This window comes from Tamandua tetradactyla, chromosome 13 (genome assembly GCF_023851605.1).
Source record: "Tamandua tetradactyla isolate mTamTet1 chromosome 13, mTamTet1.pri, whole genome shotgun sequence".
NCBI classification, from domain to species: Eukaryota; Metazoa; Chordata; class Mammalia; order Pilosa; family Myrmecophagidae; genus Tamandua; species Tamandua tetradactyla.
Window position 1 is genome coordinate 89337339 of NC_135339.1, and position 20672 is coordinate 89358010.

Here is a 20672-nt window from a genome sequence, read left to right on the forward strand (position 1 = left end):
ACCTTTCAGGTTCTCTGTGAAGTGCGAACGAGAAAACCCAGAGAGGACTTTCCAGTTGGTGTCAGTAGAAAGAGCGAGGCACATGGCCTTCAGAGGAGTCGCCGTCTGGGTTCCCAGGGCTACCTCCATTGAGTGCTGTGCAGAAGGCCTGGGTTGCAGTGGTGTTGGATGTCCCTTGACCGGAGCCAGCTTTCTGCAACCTGCCAAGGGCCGACTGCATCTTAGCACTGGGCAGCTTCCTGAGGAGAATTCCAAGGCTGGCTTTCCTGGTCTCCCAGCCTGGGGCATCTCTGCCCAATGCCCACTGATTGGCAGAAACACCTGCTAAAACGCAGCACGCATGGGTTACGATGTCAGCTTCTTGACTGGTGAGTTTGACCAATGATTTTTCGTCTGGGTGCTGTTTCTGTATTGAACCTATATTGACCCATAAAATACATTAAATGCCAGCCTGCCTCACCCCTTCTCAATTTTGGAAGTGTTTCAATATTTCCAGCAAATCTATCAGATTGGGTTATCGATAACTTCTCCCTTACGAGTATATTTACGGTCTGTAGTTCAGTGTATTTACCACCTGTAGCTCTTATTGCATCAGTTTGGGTGTTTAGGTTCAAAAATGTAAGTGGTTGATTTCAACTTGGCCTGCAGATTGATCTGAGTTGTAGCCAGGCTGTCTCGGTTCACATTTTGTGAGTCAGCACCCCTCTCTTTCTCACAATCTCATTAACTTGTCTGTTTTGTGGCATTTACTCTATCCAGCCTGGCATTAGAGCTGCTTGCAGACTTGGCTCCCCCCTGCCCCCCTCCCCCTCCCACCCCTCTGATTGTGAACTCTTAGAGAACAGAGCAGCCCCCTATGTCTGACTCCCCCACCAGATCTAGTGCAGTGCCCTGCATGACGTAGATTTCAATAAATACATGTTAAATGGAAAAAAAGATGTTTCCATGTATACTTTAAAAGGTGTCTTCTATTTTTGTTCGGATATCTATAAGATCTACCTCACTGATAGTCTATCTTACTAATATTCTGTCCCTGTAGAATTCCTTCAATTTGGAGAGATTGGGTTAAGCCTACTATTCATGTTTCAAAATGATTCTCCTTGAAACTCTTACAGTTTCTGCTGTATGAAAGTTGTTGCTGTGTTGGGAACCCTAATATAATAACTGTGGTATTTTCGAATTGTAGCCTTTAAACATCATAATGCATCTTTGTCTATCATGCTTTTTTATTTTTGTTTTTTATTTGAATTCTTCCTTGCCAGATACCAAGCTTGCAATTCTTGCATTTTTCCTTTAATTTTTATCTATTTATTATTTTGTGTAACACAAGTTAGTCCACTTTAATTGTTAACTGACTTTATTTTAGTTGTATACTTTACATACAGCATGGTGCCATTTGCTTTGTTAGTCAAACTGTAAATCTTTTTTTTTCAAATTTGCTTTGCTTTTCTAAACACTGCTGGAACGCAATATACCAGAAATGGAATGGCTTTTAAAAAAGGACTATATTAAGTTGCAAGTTTATAGTTCCAATGCCATAAAAATATCCAAAAATATCCATAAGGCATCCAGCAAAAAGAACTTGACTCAAGAAAGGCAAATGGGTCTGGAAGATCTCTGTCAGCTGGGAAGGCACGTGGCTGGCATCTGCTGGTCCTCTGGCTTCTGGTTTCAAACAGCTTCCCAGGGGGCATCTACTTTCTTCATCTCCAAACATCTAGGTCTTGTGTTGGTTCTTTTGCTTCTGTCGGCTCTCTCAGCTCCTTTCATCTCCTTGGAATTGTGCATTTCCAAATATCTGTGTCTGCGGTTTCTCCAAAATGTTTCCCCATTTAAAGGACTCTGATAAACTAATCAAGACCCACCTGGAATGGGTAGAGTCACATCTCCATCTATGCAAAGGGCCACACTCACAATTGGTTGTGTCACATCTCCATGGAAACAATCCAAAAAAAGTTTCCCAAACCAAAACATAGGTCTGGCCCCAGAAGATTGGATCAGGATTAAAGCATGCTTTTCTTAGGTACATAATAGTTTCAAACCAGCACAAGATTATTTACATTTAACGGTATAATCAGCATGTTTTACCTCAATTGTGTCTGGTATATTTGTATATAGATACACACCTATAAGCAAACACACGCATACATGTACACTGATATTAATATAATAGATGTTCAGTAGGTGGTCTTTTGCTTTATCTTTCTATTCTTTACCCTTCAGAATTTAGAAATTCATAATTCTGAGCAGATGGTTACCTTTATAATTATATTTCATGATATTTAAGTCCCTTCTTTTTTGTTCCCTTTTGTAAACAATATTAAAATTTTTTAGCAACCTCATATCTGCATGCTCATCCCTCTTCCTAGCATCTAACTTGAAGTAATATTTTACACCCAGTTAAAACCAATAAGATGACTGATTAGCTTATTGTTCTTTTCATAAACTCTTCCCATTTCGATAGTTTCATAGTACTGATATTGTGAGAGCCATTACATACTATATATTCTCCCTTATGACCATCATTTATATGTTTAAAGCTCATCACTAGTCCTTCTGCCAGTAGGCCCCACTAATTTCAGTTGCATGAAACTCTTTCTCCATTAGAGAAAGCTTCTTTGGTAAGGTAACAATAACCCCTTAATGCTGGCATATTTGTGATAGTTTGTCTGCGGCCTTTATTCTTGAAGGACAGTTTGGCTAGAAATAAAATTCTTGGCTCACATTTCCTTTTGGTATCATAAACATGTGATTCTATTGTCTTCTGGTACAAATTGTTGCTTTTGAAAGTCTGATTATGATCTGAGTTTCCTTCCCTTAAACTGACTTGATCTTTTCACCTCAATGAAAACATTTTCTTCTTCTTCGTATCATTTTACTAAAAGAGGGGTTTCTTAAAAGTACCATAGTTTTTGCTAGAATACAGCCAATCTCTGTCAGTTTACCCAAGTACATCATGTGCTCTCTCCATTTTTAGTTTCAAGGGGTATTTCATTTCAGGAAAGTTTTCTTGCAAATTTTATAAAACATAACTTATGTGAACCCATTGCAAGAGCTTCTCCCAGGATCTTAGAAGGGGTTGGTGAAAGGGCTGGGCTTAGGAACTGCAGAAAACACACCTCTAGGGATCACCATGGTTAATAATTCTAATTTCTGCACCTCAGTGAGCTACTGTTTGATTGAAAAGTCACGGCTGCTCTGGAGAATGTATCTAAATCCCCTACATCCTGTTTTACACCCAAAGGAAGCTGCCTGTTACTGATATCCAAACTTGAACCAATAGGAACATAGGAATGACTGATTCCTATACCACTGATGCTGCCTCCGCCCTCAGGGCTCTGGGAGGGGCTTATTTAAACAGAGGCAAGGCAGCAAGTTCTTACTGGGCAGCCAACGTGTGCCCAATATGGTGTTGGGGACATATAAAAAAGTTAGTTAATATGAGTAAAACCCTTGGGAAAATGTCTACCACAGAGTAAATCAGAATTCTCATTGTTTTTATCACTCTGAACAGATATCCAGGCTCTCCCCAGAACCCTGAGCAGCCTCAAAGAGCTCTGGATCTGACCCCAAACCATCTGCCTGGTGTGAAAACTCAGGATTTTTCTTTCAATGACCTCTATGACATTTTTCGAACCATGTGTAAAGCTACCCCTGACTCTTCATGTATGTAAAGCAATAGATTCCTTTTATCTTTAGTCAGTTGGTGTTGGATTTTGTCATTTACAACCAAAGGTCGTAATGACATGCTGTCTGATCTTGCCTTTCATGATTTTACTCCTCTATGCATGCTCTGCAATCTTCCACCTTCTCGCCTTTGTTGAAGTAAATCCCTCTATCTAGGATGACCCTTTCCCTATCTGTGCATGTCCAAATTCTCCGCATTTTTCAGGATTTAGGTCAAATACTTTCTTCTCTATAAAGGATCTCCTAAGGTATTCGGGGGGGACAGGGCATCAAGTTGACACTTGCTCTTAAATAGTTCAAGAAACTAGTGTTCTTTATATTCTACTGCAACTTTTTTTATACCTTTATGTTATTTTTAATTTTTTTTAATTAAGCATTAAAAATCTTAAGCTTTTTGGCAGGTTTATCATCTGTAGAGGCAACTTCACAATGGTATTCTTTTTTGTATGCTGTATGACAGGGTCACATTTCATTCTTTTTCCATATGAATATCCTCTTATTGCAGCACCATTTGTTGAATTTTTGTTTGGTTGGTTTTTTGTTTCTTTGCTTGTTTGTTTGGGAAGTGCATGGACCGGGATTCAAACCTGGGTCTCCCGCATGGCAGGTGAGAATTCTACCACTGAACTACCCTCGCACTCCCCATAATGGTATTATTTATAGCACTCTTCCTGTGTATGACTATTTGGGTTTGATTTGAAATAGCACTAATCGTATCCATTCTCCTGGACAAAGTAAATGGGGCCGGGGTCAAATGGACAAACGTACCAAGGCTTAGCCCAGTTCTCAGCACATAGGAGGTACTCTACACATTTCTTGAATAAATTAATGGACGAATGGATTCTACACAAAGGCATCAATACAATGGATATGTAAATGCATAGAACATTTTCCTCTTTATTTTATGTGATGTGAGTAAAGATTCTGAGTGGTCTAGGGTCTGATCCCTCTGTTTAAATAAGTAGGAGAGTAATAGGGAGATTTTTCATTGACTCAAATAACTTTGCATCCTGCCAACTGTGTAACAGGATAATTGAAGATTCCCACAAGGGTAATGGATTCTCTGAGAGAGGAATGGATGCATGAAGGGAACCTGATCTCATTGCACAATGACAAGAGCAGCAGTTATTTATCAGAAAAATAAATTGGATTTACTCGGCTGATGGCACTACCCCTATTGTGATGCTCAGTACTCATTTGACACAACTTACCTCTTTCTTCTTGACTTCCCCCAGCTTTGCCTTTCCCCTCAGTTATTGGTACTCCTTGAATCAGATGATTAATTTGCATGACTTTGTGTATGAGTGCAATCATTTACATGCTTATAAAACCTGCTCAATGCCATCAAGTATATAATACCTTAGAAAATACAATTTCTACCCTTTGGAATAATTAGTAAGAGACTGTTATGAGTTGAATTGTGTCCCCAAAATAGCTATGTTGACGTCCTAACTCCAGATACCTGTTCCTATGAATGTAACCTTATTTGGAAATAGGTTCTTCACAGATATAATCAAGTTAAGATGAGGTCATATTGAATTAGGGTGGGCTTTTGATCCAATATACTGGTATCCTTATCACAAGGGAAGAGGAGATGCAGACAGACACACAGAGAGAAGCACATGTGATAATGGAGACAGAGATTGCAGTACTGCAGCTGCAGGCCAAGGAACATCCCAGATTTCCAACAACCACCAGAAGCTGGAAGTGGGAAGGCAGATTTCTCCTTACAGGTTTCAGGACCCTGTAAACATTTTGGTTTTGACATCTATCCTCCAGAACTATGAGGCAATAAGTTGTTATTGTTGTAAGCCTTCCATCTTTGGTAATTTGTTAATGTCGCTCCAAGAAACTATGACAGAGACAATACTCAGTATGGCTTCTGCAGGTCTGACCCCAAATCCTAACCTCACATAGACAGTCTTGACTCTGACTGCTCCCTTTCAAAAGTAGCATCAGAAAGATACCAAGATATCCCATGGTACTCTACAACCTTTGTCTTGTGATAAAAAGAGAATTGATTTGGAAGTTCAAAAGATCAAATTTCTGGTGCCAACAGAGTACCTGTGTGACTTTGGATAAATCACTCAATGTCCCAGGACCTCAGACTGCTGAGTAGATCTAGTTAACAACTTCCCTACCACTTCACACCATTGTGCTGAGAATCAAATATATGCACATATACCTTGAAAGTAAGTTTCTAATACACAGAAATTATCATCAATGTTCTGTTTTGCTAGCTGCTGGAATGCAATATACCAGAAACGGAATGTCTTTTAAAAAAGGGAATTTAATGAGTTGCTAGTTTACAGTTCTAAGGCTGAGAAAATGTCCCAATTAAAACAAGTCTAAAGAAATGTCCAATCAAAGGCATCTAGGGAAAGATACCTTGGTTCAAGAAGGCCGATGAAGTTCAGGGTTTCTCTCTCAAGTGAGAAGGCACATGGGGAACACAGTCAGGGCTTCTCTCTCAGCTGGAAGGGCACATGGCAAACACGGCGTCATCTGCTAGCTTTTTCTCCTGGATTCCTATTTCATGAAGCTCCCCGGGAGGTGTCTTCCTTCTTCATCTCCAAAGGTCACTGGCTGGTGGACTCTCTGCTTTGTAGTGTTGCTCTCTCTGAATCTGTCTGAATCTCTCATTCTCCAAAATGTTTCCTCTTTTATAGGACTTCAGAAACTAATCAAGACCCACTCAAATGGGTGGAGACATGTCATCCCCTAATCCAGTTTAACAACCATTCTTAACTAAATCACATCAACCAGAGAGATGATCTCATTACAGTTTCAAATATACAGTATTGAATAGGGATTATTCTACCTTTAAGAAATGAGATTTATATTAAAACATGGCTTTTCTTAGGGGGCATACTTCCTTTCAAACCAGCACAAATCAACATTAAGATGTTGGGGCAGTGGTTGTATAGAGATGAGGCATCGGTGCCAAAGGAAGGTAGAATGGATTAAGGCATCTTAGTTCAATCTCCAGGTGGAATGGAATGCCTGACTTTCCCAAACAGTGCTGTCCTCCCACTGTACCTTTGGTTAATAGCATTGCCAGGAAAGTCTCTGGTTATTGTGCAGAGCTATACAGTATAAAAAGTCATCATTTTCACTGCAATACCAATCAAAATTCCAACAACCTACTTTGAAGACTTGTAAAAGCTAGTTATCAAATTTATATGCTGGTTATCAAATTTATATGCAAGGAATAGCTAAAGATATCTTTAAAAAGAAGAATGAAGTGGAGGGCTATCACTTCCTGACTTTAAATCTTACTATAAAGCCACAGTGGTCAAAACAGCCTGGTACTGGCACAAAGTTAGAAGGACTAACCAGTAGAACAGAATCGAGAGTGCAGAGATTGCCCACCAAATTTATGGACATTTGATCTTCAATAAGGCCCCTAAATCTACTGAACTGGGAAAGAATAGTCTTTTCAATAAATGGACATGGGAGAACTGGATTTCAATAGCCAAAAGAATGAAAGAGGGCCCCTACTTTACACCCTATACAAAAATTAATTCAAAATGGATTAAAGACCTAAACGTAAGAGCCAGTACCATAAAACGTCTAGACATAAATATAGGGAAACATCTTCAAGATCTAGTAATAGGAGGTAGCTTCTTAAACTTTACATCTAAAGCACAAGCTGCGAAAGAAAAAAAACAGACAAATGGGAACTCCTTAAGATCAAGAGCTTCTGTGCCTCAAAGGACTTTGTTAAAAAGGTGAAGAGGCAGCCAATTTAATGGGAGAAAATATTTGGAAACTACATATCAGATAAAGGCTTGATATCCTGTGTACATAAAGAAATTATACAGCTCAGCAACAAAAGAACAAACAACACAATTATAATATGGGAAGAGGAAATGAACAGGCACTTTTCTGAAGAGCAAATACAGATGGCTAAAAAGCACATGGTGAGCTGCCCGTCTTCGTTGGCTATAAGGAAGATGTAAATTAAGATGACAATGAGATATCACCTCACTCCTATAAGAATGGCTGCTGTTAAACAAACAGGAAACTATAAATGTTGGAGTGAGTGTGGAGAAATTGGAACACTTATTCAGTGCTGGTGGGAATGTATAGTGGTTCAGCCACTGTGGAAGTCAGTTTGGCAATTCCTCAGAAAACTAAATATTGAGTTGCCATATGATCCAACAATACCAATACTCAGTATATACCCAGAAGAGTTGAAGGCAGTGACACGAACAGACATTTGCACATGGATATTCACAGCGGCATTATTCACAATCGTTAAGAGATGGAAATAATCCAGGTGCCTATCAACAGATGAATGGGTAAACAAAATGTGGTATATACATACAATAGAATATTATGCAGCATTTAGACAAAATATCCTGAAACGTATGACAATGTGGACGAACCTTGAGGATATAATGCTGAGTGGAATAAGTTATACACAAAAGGACAGATACTGTATGATTCTGTTACTATGACTCTGGTAAAGCTTCCAGTGTTTTGGAGCAGCTAGAAGGAAAAATCTGAGATGAGGGAATGGTAGCCCATGACAAATTCTGGGACCTTTTCTGTAGCTGCTTGTTGAAGTGTGCTTTGAAAATTATTGCTTTTTTCTTTCTTTTCTTTGTATACATATATTTTACAAAAAAAAAATGAAACTATAAGCAGCTACAGTAATATTAAATCAAATAAAATCCTGAAATAAAAAAGTCATCATTTTTGCATAGATTAATTTAACCCGCCTCTATTATCTCCTTCTCTTCAAGCCACAGATACACTTAGAACCCCCTTAACCTAAAACAAAATACTCTACATTACCATGTCACCTCTCAAGCTGAAGATTCTCTCCTTCCTTCTCTTATCATATAGGTAAATGCTCCATAATCTAAATACTCTGACTTCTGAGTTCCTTAAAATCTTCTGCCTCAAAACTGCTTTCTTGAAGACCACCACTGATCTACCTCCTAATCTCCTGAGTCAGATGGTCTTTCTCCCGTTACTGTCTTTGGCTCTGATAACTATCCAAAACCTTCCTGAAACTTCCTCCCCACATGCCAGGTAATGCTGTTCTCCCTCTTAGCTCTCTGAATGGGGTGTGTCTGCCTCCCTCCCTAACTTAACCCCTGTTCTAGTTTGCTAGCTGCTGGAATTCAATATACCAAAAATTTTAAAAGGGGAATTTATTAAGTTGCAAGTTTACAGTTCTAAGGCCACAAAAACATCCCAATTAAAGCAATTCCATAAACATGTCCAAATTAAGGCACCTACAAGAGGTTACCTACATTCAAGAAAGGCCGATGAAGTTCAGGGTTTCTCTCTCAACTGGAAAGGCACATGGTAAACATGGTGACATCGGCTAGCTTTCTCTCTAGGCTTCTTGTTTCACAAAGCTCCCCTGGGGGCATATTCTTTCATCTCCAAAAGTCTCTGGCTCCATGGGCTCTCCTGGTTTTCCTGGCTCTCTGCTCTCGTGGATCTCATCACTCTTTCTCTCTCCAAAATGTTTCTTCTTTTAAAGGATTCACTAAACTAATCAAGACCCAACAAGAATGGATGGAGTCATAACTCCATGGAAGCCATCCAATTAAAAGTTACCACCCACAATTTGGTGGGTCACATCTCCATGGGAACAATTAAAAAGCTCCCAACCAGCAATACCGAATGAGGATTAAAGGGCATGGCTTTTCTGGGGTCCACCACAGATTCAAACCTGCATACCACCCTACCTCTAAGTGGAGATAAATCCCTTGGTCAAACAATGTCTCTCTCTCTCTCTATCTTTCTCTCTGTCTCTCTCGCCTCCCTACATGTACTATTTCATTGACTTACTCAACCCTTCCTTCAGAAGACTCTCAAGGTTCCTGAACCTACAGTCTATGGAATAGTTGTACCTGATGTTCCACCAAACTCTCATTCATCTCCTTTCTTGTACTGCCTTCTACCTCTGACTCTTGCATTTCTACCAGTTTAGCCGACATCCTTCTAGTCACCTAAGATGCAAACCTTGGAGTCCTCTTTGGATTCTCCCTCCTTTCACTGCTAACCAAATTAATTCTTCCCCTTCTTTTTGCTACCACCCTTCCTCAAGCCATTATTGCCTTTCTCCTGGACTATGACCTTCCAACTGCCACCTCCCACCCCAAATCTCTCCTCCAACAAAACAGCCATGTAGAACTTCCTGAATTATAGGACACAATTCCAAAATGTAAGAGCTTTCAGCCCCCACTTCCACATTGCTCTCTGTATAGATCAATGTCCTTGGCTTGCATTCAATTCCTTTTTGGTCTTGTCCCAGCCAACTTCTTCAGCTTTATTTTCTACTTCTCCTTCATATATATCACGTAGTCCTTTGACACCAGATCATTTGTGATTGCCTAAACATGACTCTGAACCTTACTCATACAGGCTCATCTTCCTGGGATACCCTTCCTTGCCTCCCATCTCCACTTATCAAAACCAGCTCCAATCTACCTGTCAGGAAGCCTTCCCAGATCCCCACCTTTCTGCTGCCTCTCTTAGAACCATGGGCTTGCATGCCCCATTACTTTCCTGGATCATGAAGTCCTAGAGAGAAAGACTATCTTATTCATCAATGAATGCCACATAGCAACTATTCCACGGGAGACACACAATAATTTATTAGATAAATTCACTTGTCAAAAGAAATTCCTTCATGGTAGAGTCAATATTTCCTCTGAAATGAGTGCTTCTGCCTTCCTTCTGACATTTTTGGCCTCTTAACATCTTCAAAAATCTGTGTTTAATGAAGAGATGCTCATTTTCATCAGCTATAAGGAAATACAGATCAAGACTACAATGAGATACTACCTCATACCTATAAGAATGGTTGCTATTAAACAAACAGGAAACTACAAATATTGCAGAAGATGTGGAGAAATTGGGACACTTATGCACTGCTGGTGGAAATGTATAATGGTACAGCTGCTATGGAAGATAGTTTGGCAGTTCCTTAGGAAACTAAATATCGAATTGCTCTATGACCCAGCAGTAGCACTACTTGGTACATACCAAGAAGAGCTGAAAGCAGTGACACAGACACTTGCACACTGATGTTCATAGCAACATTATCCACAATCGCCAAAAGATGGAATCATTCCAAATGCCCATCAACAGATGAGTGGATCAACAAAATGTGGCATATGCATATGATGGAATATTAGGCAGCCATAAGACAAAATGACATCCTGAAGTACATGACAAGATGGATGAGCCTTGAGGACATAATGCTGAGTGAAATAAGCCAGTCACAAAAGGATAGATACTGTATGAGTCCACTTTTATGACCATGATAAAAGTAAAATCAGAGGCTTAGAATACAAAATATAGGGAACCTAGAGATATACAGGAAGCTAGGAATGGGTGAATGGTTAGCTAATGAGGTTAAACTCAATGGGGAATATAGAAGTGAAGGTGGTTCAATAGTGGGTCTATAAGTAATATTACTATACTGAAGGTGAACATGATTGAAAGGGGTTGAATAGACCCATGTGTTCTACCGATTAATACTACAAATATAAATAAGTTCTTGCATGAACTACTTCAAAGGTATAAATCTTGTACAAAGAGTGTATAAGTTTGGGGTATAGGAGGGAAACTGCTATTGCATGCTATGGGATATATTTAACAGGAAACATCAACAGTACCATAGCAACCCCAGGGGTAAATACTGAGGGCAGGGACAAGAGTTAAGGGGAGGTTTAGATTTTCTATTTGGTAAGGGTGTGTTTATTGGTTATCTTTCTCTTGAGAACAATTAAGTTATCTAAAATTGAGAGTGTTGATGGATTGTGGACTTCAGATATTATACATGATGCCTAATGAATGCAGCTGGCTGAAGGATGCACTGATGAGAAGTAGATTAGGAAGGTGGTATATACATATGATCGGATATTGTGCTGCTACAAAAGGTATGAAGTTGTGAGGTATGCAACATTATGAATGAACCTGTGGGACACTTGGTGAGGCAAAATATGCCAGAAACAAAAGATTGATTATTGTATGGTGTCATATGGAAAATACTTATAAGAAAATAGGACTAGATTATAAGTTCTTACAGCAGTCACATTTAGCCCAGAATAGTCATTATTATTTCTGGATTTTGAGAGGCTGTTTTATATATCTACAACCAGGTATTTAGAGTTAAGAAAGAAGCTGATCAGATCAGAATTAAGGTAATTCAGAAAACAGGGGTAAGGAAAACATTGTCTATATTTTAGAACCTCATCTACTCTTTGAGACAAAGGGAAGAAAGTTTTATTTTGCCCCAAACCTAAATTTTCTGTAGTACATACTCTAAATCAACCTGTCTGGATAGATCATTTAAGGAATCCAAACACAGGGAACCCAGAATAAGCATGAGGGCCTTCAATCCTGTATAGCTTAATGTAATGCCTGGTTACATCTCAGAGTATATTAAGCTGATAAACAAAAAGTATTGGCAGGCGGTGTAATGGTGGCTCAGTAGCAGAACTCTTGCCTGCCATGCTGGAGATCTGGGTTCAATTCCCAGTACCTGCTCATGCAAAAAAACAAAACAAACAAAAAAGAAGTATTAGTAAAGTCCCTTAAGGGATGAGAGAAAAATATGGAACTATTAAACTTTGCCACCAGGAAACCCCTGATACTGTGTCAAACATTAGGGACACCCAAATCAATAGGCCAAGCCCTTGATCTTGAGGTTGGCCCTCGTGAAGCATATGTATATAGTGGAGAAGCCTAGCCTACCTATAGGTATGCCTAAGAATTACTTCCAAAAGACCTCTTTTTTTTGCTTAGATGTGGCCTCTTTCTCTCTAAAACCAACTCTGCAACTGAAATCATTGCCCTCCCCGCTATGTGGGACATGACATCCCAGAATGAAAGTCTCCCTGGCAGCATGGGAGATGACTACCAGGGATGAGTCTTGCCCTGACACCGAGGGATCAACAATGCCATACTGGCCAAAAGGGAGAAAAAAAGTGTAACAATTAAGATATCAGTGGCTAAGAGAGTTCAAATAGAGTCGAGAGGCTACCTTGGAGGTCACTCCTATAAAAGACTCAGTTAAACATTGCTACCTAACATAACTTGCCAAACCCCAACCAAAACCATTCCAGCTAATTCTAAAGAACATCTAAGGCATTATATAAGATTATACAAAGGTTGCATGTACTAGGGTAACAGTCCAGAAACCTACAACCTCCAGATGGGTTCCTGGATCAGATAAGTCCTGAAATGCAGAGGGTCCAGCTTCTCCAGATAGTTCCATCCCCCTATCCCATACAACATGACAAAGTTAGAATGGGCATAGTCCACATACCCCCAAAGAGCTGGAGAGAGATCAAAGGTGATGGTGGATTTACACAGAGAAGGGAGGGTTTAACAAATGTGTATGATTGCTGAATCATTATTTTTATATTTTTTTAGTGTCCAGTATCTTAGAGCAGCTAAAAGTAAAAACCTAAAATTGTGGAATTGTAACCCATACCAAACCCTGAAATCTGTTCTACAACTAATTGTTGCGATGTGCTTTGAAATGTATTGCTTTCTCGTATATATGTTTTTTTCACAAAACAGAAAAAAATATATATTTCTTCTAGCTTCCAGAGTTTTAGAGCAGCTTGAAGGAAAAAATCTGAAATAGTGGAATGACAACCCATGACAAACTCTGAAATCTGTTCTATATCTACTTGTTGAAGTTTACTTTGAAAATCATTGCTTTTTTCTTTTCTTTGTATATATGTTATACCTAACAATAAAAAAACGTTTTAAATAAACAATGCAAACAATGCAAAGTTATAAAAAGTAAAAATAAAATTCAAAAAAGAATCTGTGCTTAGACTTGAGATTTTTATTTTGAATTATCTAGATAGATGTCCTTAGTTGCTCACTTCAACATTAATCTTAAAACCTCATGAAAGCATAATAATCAATTCATATGGAATAATAGAAAAGTGTTAAATAAGGGTTTATGGAAGTGAACTACAAAAAGCCCAAAAACCAAAGAAACGTTGCTTAAAAATTTAATTAGCAATGTTGCAAAGGGAATGAAGGCAGAACCACAACTTCTAATGTCTCAATTTCCTAAAGGTTTGGATTGTCCTGTTTCTGGGTGTGGCAAAGAGAGAAGACTGCTTCATTTCCAGTATATAATTAGAGGGTTTCTGAAATTAAAGTGGCTTCAGCAAGGTTGACAGTGTGGAGAGAGCCAAATGGGCTCAGAACTGGACCAGCCCCAAAGACATGCCATCTGTGCCCAGCAAGGGGCCTCCCACTTAGAAGGGTCTGCCCTTGGCTTGATACTGTACTGTCTCTGTATTCAACTTCTTAAATTTTGACCAAGGAGCCCATTTCCATTTTGCAGTAGACCTTGCAAATTATATGACTGGTCCTGGTCTGCATCCTTTGAGATTGGAGGAGTAGAGTGTGAAGGCAAGCTGTGGATGTGGTGACAGCCATCAGCTGTGCATGTCTAACATCTCTTGGGTGGCAGGAGGAATCACTTGCTCTATTAGAAAACTCACTTATTTTCTAGGAAAGAGGATATACATTTTTCCTTTTTTTTTTGTAAGCCAGCCTCTGAAGGCATTTTTAGGAAACTGTCCTGTCTAGGAAAAGGGAGATAGGATTTCCCATGAAAACCTTCAACTAAAGGTTTCTATGTGAAATCACCAGACTAATTAAAGATCATAATATGCAAACGCACCTGTCATATAGGCTCATAAATACCCTAGGATGGCTTGTCTTGGCTGCAAATAATGCAGCTGTTGGTCTTCGAAGTATTTCTCCACTTCCCTTTAGGACAATGAAATTATGTGACTGTGAATAGGTGACATCCACAACTTGCATGCATTCTTAAACAGAATATCTTGATAAAAGACTATATTTCTATCACACCTGAGAAAGCACTCCTATGCTAATTAGAAGAACTAAGAAACCTATATTTTGTAGGCAAATGCCTACACTGAAGGAACTAAAGGCTTTAACTACAATATTTGTCTTGTGACTCATTTGGGTTTGACAGTTTGACTACAATAATTATCACTTTCTTAGGAAATATTTAATGATAAGATAATCCTGAACAAGGAAATGCACTTCTTTGATGAATTTTCTTAATCCTTTATTTTAATGATAGAAAAATGTGAATTTTTTTAAGCTAACGCAAGTCTGAATTTTCATATGTGCTGCAAAAAATGTACTCTATGATATATCATTTTAAAGTGCAGGTAGGCTGTATTTATTTACATAGTGGGGTTTTAAAGCCAAACTGAATCAGGGTGGGCCAATATGACTGGAACCCTTTTAAAGAGAGGAAATGTGAACAGTCAGGAGGAGGAGACAGATGCCACATGACAGAGGCAGAGCTTGAGTAATGAAGTGCCAGGAAAATACATCAGAACGCTACAGATTTCAGAGAAAGCATGGTCCTGCCAACACCTTGATTTTGGACTTCTAGTCTCCCAAACCTGACAATAAATTCCTGTTTTTAAGCCAGTCAGTCTGTGGACTTTATTAAAGTAGCCTGGGCAAATCATGACTGGGTAGGAGGGGTGTATAAAATAAGACCCTCCCACTCATGTTGACCTGAAGGAAGTTAACAAATGATGCAGTTAAGCTGCTCTGTATTCAGGGGCTGAGGAGAACAGAGAGAAGATGAAAGAGAGCAGAAAAGATGGATGCAATAGTATCAGAGGACTTTTTAAAGAACTGAATATCTAATACTGAGTTGCAAATCAGTTCTATCTTCTCCAACCCTCTGCCAATACACGTCCTTTGTCTACACAAATGCCTTGTGTGTGGAAATCACAGGAAGGGGCTGAGTTATCCCCTCGGAATGAAAAGCATAGTGCAGAGGAACCAGAGGTCCTGCAGAGGCCAAACTTGGCTCTGGATGTGACCACAGGACTAGACACCCCTGCAGATCTACCAACTCCTTGGGCGGGCTTGGAGAGAGGCTGTGATCGGAGCTCTGGGTGGCACTTAGAGATGACTTGCCTTTGACAGTCTCTCTTACACTATCACTAATTTTTGAAAATAAAATATCTCCCCAGGACAATTGTCCTGTGACATATTTTGTTCTGCTCTGAGAGGGCTACTATGTCTCTCAACAGAGCTTTCTCCCCCACTGGCAACCCCTCCGGCTAAGGAAAGACATTTTCTCTTGAGCTGGGCACAGAAAGGATGATAAAATGGACCTCCTTGCCTCTTCAGATGGTGCTTTCCCAGTACAGGGCATGAGATGCTCAGATCTCCTGCATTCCCAAACACTACAGACTCACTGTGTCAGAAACTGAGGCAACATCACTGCCAACATCAGCTTCCCTGAGGATTAAAGGTCCCGAAGGCTCTGTCTTTCATCCTCCCTGCTCTCCCAATCACCAACAAGAAACCATAAAACACACTCACTGAGTTTTCGTCATTTCACCTCTTAACCATCATTTATTTAAAATGTGTTTTCTGAGCACCAACTCGGCATAAGTACAAACCCATAGGCAGCTCTATTAGTTTGTTAAGCGACCAGAATGCATTAAACCAGAAACGGAACAGCTTTTTAAAAAGGAACTCAATAAGTCACAAGTTTACAGTTCTCAGGAAGTTAAAGTGTCCAAATTAAGGCATCAACAAGAGGTTACCTTCACTCAAGAAAGGCTGATTCTGTCTAAAACACCTGTGTCACCTAACAAGGCACATGGCTGGCATCTGCTGATCCTTTGTTCCTGGGCTCCATTGCTTTCAGCCTCTGTTCCTGTGCGGGCTCCTCACTTTGCTTCTCCAGGGCTGCCTTTCATCTCCTGGCTTCCCTTGGCTCTCTCCAGGTTCTGGCTTGCTTAGCATCTCATGGAATGCACACGGCAATGTCTGCTGGGCTCCAAGCATCCCTAAACATCCATGTCTCTGCTCTGTCAGATCCGACTCTCTTGAAAATGTTTCCTCTCTTAAAGGATTCTGGTAAACTAAACCCCACCTAGAATGGGTGGAGTCACATCTTAATTTAATCAAAAATTGGGCGCATCACATCTCTGTGGAAATAATCTAATCAAAAGTTTCCAACCTACAGTATTGAATCAGATTAAAAGAACTGGCCGTCCCCTCAAGATTGGGTCAGGATTAAAACATGGCTTTTTGGGGGTACATAATACACTCAAATCAGCATATTCCACCCTCTAGAACCTCAAAATACATATTTTTCATATACAAAATACAGTCACTCCATCACAATACCACAAAAACTTTAAACCATTTCAGTAACAATACAAATACCATACAAAGTTAAAACAGTACAAAATCTCACCAAAGTCAGATATCAGGATTTTTTTTTTTTTTTTTTTTTTTTTAAAGACAGAGAGAAGGAAGGAAGGATAGAAGGAAGGAAGGAAGGAAGAAAGGGAAACATTTTTAAACATTTTCTTGTTTTTATTGTATTCTGTTTCTCCGTTTTTGTTACATGGGCTGGGGCCGGGAATCGAACCGAGGTCCTCCGGCATAGCAGGCAAGCACTTTGCCCGCTGAGCCACCGCGGCCCGCCCAGGATTTTTTTTTATAAGGCAGAAAAATTCTCCTCTGGGTCTGGACCCATGAAATTCAGAACAAGTTATCTGCTGCCAATATGCAAAGGAGAGACAATCATAGGATGCATGCTTCCATTGTTATAGGGAGAAATCAAAAGGTAAACAGGGTCAACAGACTCAAACAGTTCTGAAAACCTGCAGGACAAATTTCATTGGATTTCAAAGTCTGAGAGTCAATTAGGTTCAGGGCTTTAGAAAGTGGCAGTCCCACCCTTTCCAAGGACCTATGTGGTAGCCTTGCTCTCTCTCCAAATGCTGGGGTAAGTTGTAATACCAGGGTTCACTGAGGGGGTCCACCTTTTTCTCAACTCCACCCTCTTCTTACAGCAGGGCAGCACCTGGGATCTCTGGTATCTTCATGGCACAGGCTCAACCCCTCCAGAACACGGGGTAGCAACCAGACTCCCCCCAAACCCTGGTTTATGCACTCCACCCTCTCTGAGGCCTGAGGTGGTATAACCCTTCCTAAGCAACAAAGCACAAGTCCTGCTGTCTACTTCTAATGATGGGTCTGCTCTCCTGGCCTGGGATTTATGTCCTGGCTTTAGACCTTAGCTTCCATGGTTCTGCCTCTGAAGCCATTTTTCCTTCAATTTGTCCCTTTTCTGTCCCTTTTAATCCAGACTTGCAGTGGTTCCCTTCATACAGATCTTGCAAAAAAAAAAAAAAATGCTGATTTTTCATGTATTACCCAAGGATCAGAGCCATCAGACAATAGGATTTTTCACGCATCTTTTCTGGTTAACTCCATCTTCAATCCTCGCTTGTTCTAATAATGGTGACTGCTTCCAAGTTTGGCTAAATCTTCACATAGGGCCCTGTTCACCAGGGTCTCACTTTCTGGGAGCCCATAACTGCCCAGATAATCAATTTCTGGTTTCTTTATTCCTAAGAGTTCAGTTTTCTACTTACCTCTTTTCTGTTGCATTTTACTTTAAGCTGCAAAGAGCAGCCAGTCTGCATTTTCCACATTTAGCTTAGAAATTTCTTCTGCTAAATATCCACAATCATTACTCTTAGATTCTGCCTTCCATACACAAAGAACACCTCCCTTCCAGTTTACAAAGACACATTCATCATTTCTGCCTAAAGCCTCAAGATAGGTATCTTTAGAGTCCACATTTCTACCAACAGTCTTTTCAGAGCATTCTAGATCTTCTCTATCAAGATCCTCACAGCTGTTCAGACTCTTCCCCTTAGCCATTTAAAAAGTTCTTCCTTAAGTGTTGTGTTGTACTTTGAATAACTGTTGTGCTGTGCTTTGAAATGTATTGCTTTTTTGTGTATGCTATTTTTCACAAAATAGAAAAAAAAAGTTGATTGTGATCATAAAAAAATATTTATTCCTTCTAGCCTCCTATATTCTGGAACAGGTAGTAGGAAAAATTTGAGATGATGGTATGATAGCCCATGACAAACTCTGGGATCTGTCCTGTAACTACTTGTTGAAGAATGCTTTGAAAACTATTGCTTTGTTCTTTCTTTTCTTGGTATATATGTTACAATATACAATTTAAAAAGTTGTTCCAGCATACTTGATATTTGCAAACTGCAGCACCCTACTTCTCCGGTACCAAAATCTCTATTAGTTTGTAAGCTGCTAGAATACAACATACCAGAAATGGAACAGCTTTTAAAAAGGGAATTTAGTAAGTTACAAGTTTACTGTTCTAAGCCTGTGAAAACGTCCAAATTAAGGCACCAACAAAAGTTACCTTCACTCAAGAAAGACTGACTCTGTCCAGAACACCTCTGTCAGGTGGGAAGGCACAAGGAAGGAGCCCTTGCTCCTGGGCTCCATTGCTCTCAGCCCTTTTTCCTGTGGGAGTTCCTCGCTGCTTACCCAGGCCTGGTTTTCATCTCTCGGCTTCCCTTGGCACTCTCCAGGTTCTGGCTTGCTTAACATCTCATGGGAAGGCACATGGCAATGTCTGCTGGGCTCCAAGCATCTCCAAACATCCAAGTCTCTGCTCTCTCTCCAAAATGTTTCCTCTTTTAAAGGATTCCAGTAAACTAATCAAGCCCCATGGGAATGGGTGGAGCCACATCTCCATCTAATCAAAAGGTCACACCCACAATTGGGCGTGTCACATCTCCGTGATGATAATCTAATTAAAAGTTTCCAACCTACAGTATTGAATCAGATTAAAAGAGACAGCTGCCCTCACAAGATTGGGTCAGGATAAAAACATGGATCTTCTGGGGTACAAATAGATACAAACCAGCACAGCAACTTTGCTTAAAAGCAATACTTTTTCATTTAGAAAGAAATTAAGAAATGGTAGAAAAGTGGAAATATTGGGAAAACACCCCCTAGTGTAGGTGTTTTAACTAATCACAATATATATAACTAACTACAATAACATATATAGTTGCAACTTTCAAATAATCTGGGCTAAGTTTCCCTGCTTTGGAAATCTGTGCTTTATCACCTGCTTGCAAAGTCTAAAACCACGCCCTCTGGGTTTCTGGATACCTTCTTCTCCCTAGGGTCCTAGGAGATGATGACCAAGTCCATCTCACTCCAGTACTATGTGGAGTGAAGGCCCAAGGTGAGACAGGAGATTAAGGGTTCTTTGAACCCAGATGAAGATAACACGGGAAAATGTATATTTGTGAGCAGTTTTCTTCCTGAGTGGTAGTACTTGAATTTGGATTTTGATGTTGTCTTTTCCTTAGTTTTGGAGAAAATGGGAAAATTTCTTCATTTATCTGCAAGCAAAGAGACTCTATTGGAAAGGAAGGGTTGAGAAAAGCGACTCCAGGGCACCAAATATATCTGCATAGTCAGACAAGGTGTTTTTATTTTTGTGGGCAGAGCTGCCACATCTGCAGGGAATTTGTGATAGGAAAATGCTTCTTTCCTAAGCTAGGATTAAGAGTGCTCTTTGCTTGCATAGTCTTGTGTGTCCTTACATGGCTGTGCCTGTCTTCTTAGAGCAGCTGTGGATGACATAGATGGGATACTGAGGTCTACAGGAAGGAGACATGGACTATTCATCACCTTACTCCAAGAAGACAGACCAAAAAAGACCCTGGTCCACCTCAACCCATCCCCACCTGAACTTCAGGTGTGATTTCAGAGCAGGCAACTAAGTTTTAGAAAATGTCCTAGGGTCCTATGGCTAGTGGTGGGGTTTGCACTGAAAGGACAAACCAATGATCTTGGGGAAATGACACTGGATGTATTTCTTACTAAGGTGAAGGGGAAAATATGTCCTCCTTGCCTTAGGATGCCACCAGTGATGACACAGAATGAGGGGCTGATCAGGCACCCTGTTTGGGTGCTTGCATATGATTCTGCAGATCTGCTTTGATCACAGATCCATCATTATCACTTTGTTGAAGTTGGGACCTGGTCTTTGCCGCACTATGCCAAGGAGCCATGGGGGAAAGCTGAGCTCAGCTTTTGCTGTTGCTGTAACAAGTTAC

At 40.0% G+C, this 20672-nt stretch overlaps 1 protein-coding gene across 1 annotated transcript in view; it reads left to right on the top strand.

Annotated features, from left to right (window-relative positions):
• PRMT2 (protein arginine methyltransferase 2) overlaps positions 1–20672 on the top strand; it is a 51383-nt gene that overhangs the window by 24139 nt on the left and 6572 nt on the right. The window contains 1 exon segment of the mRNA XM_077124466.1: positions 19731–19792. Coding sequence (XP_076980581.1) covers positions 19731–19792 — 62 coding nt within the window.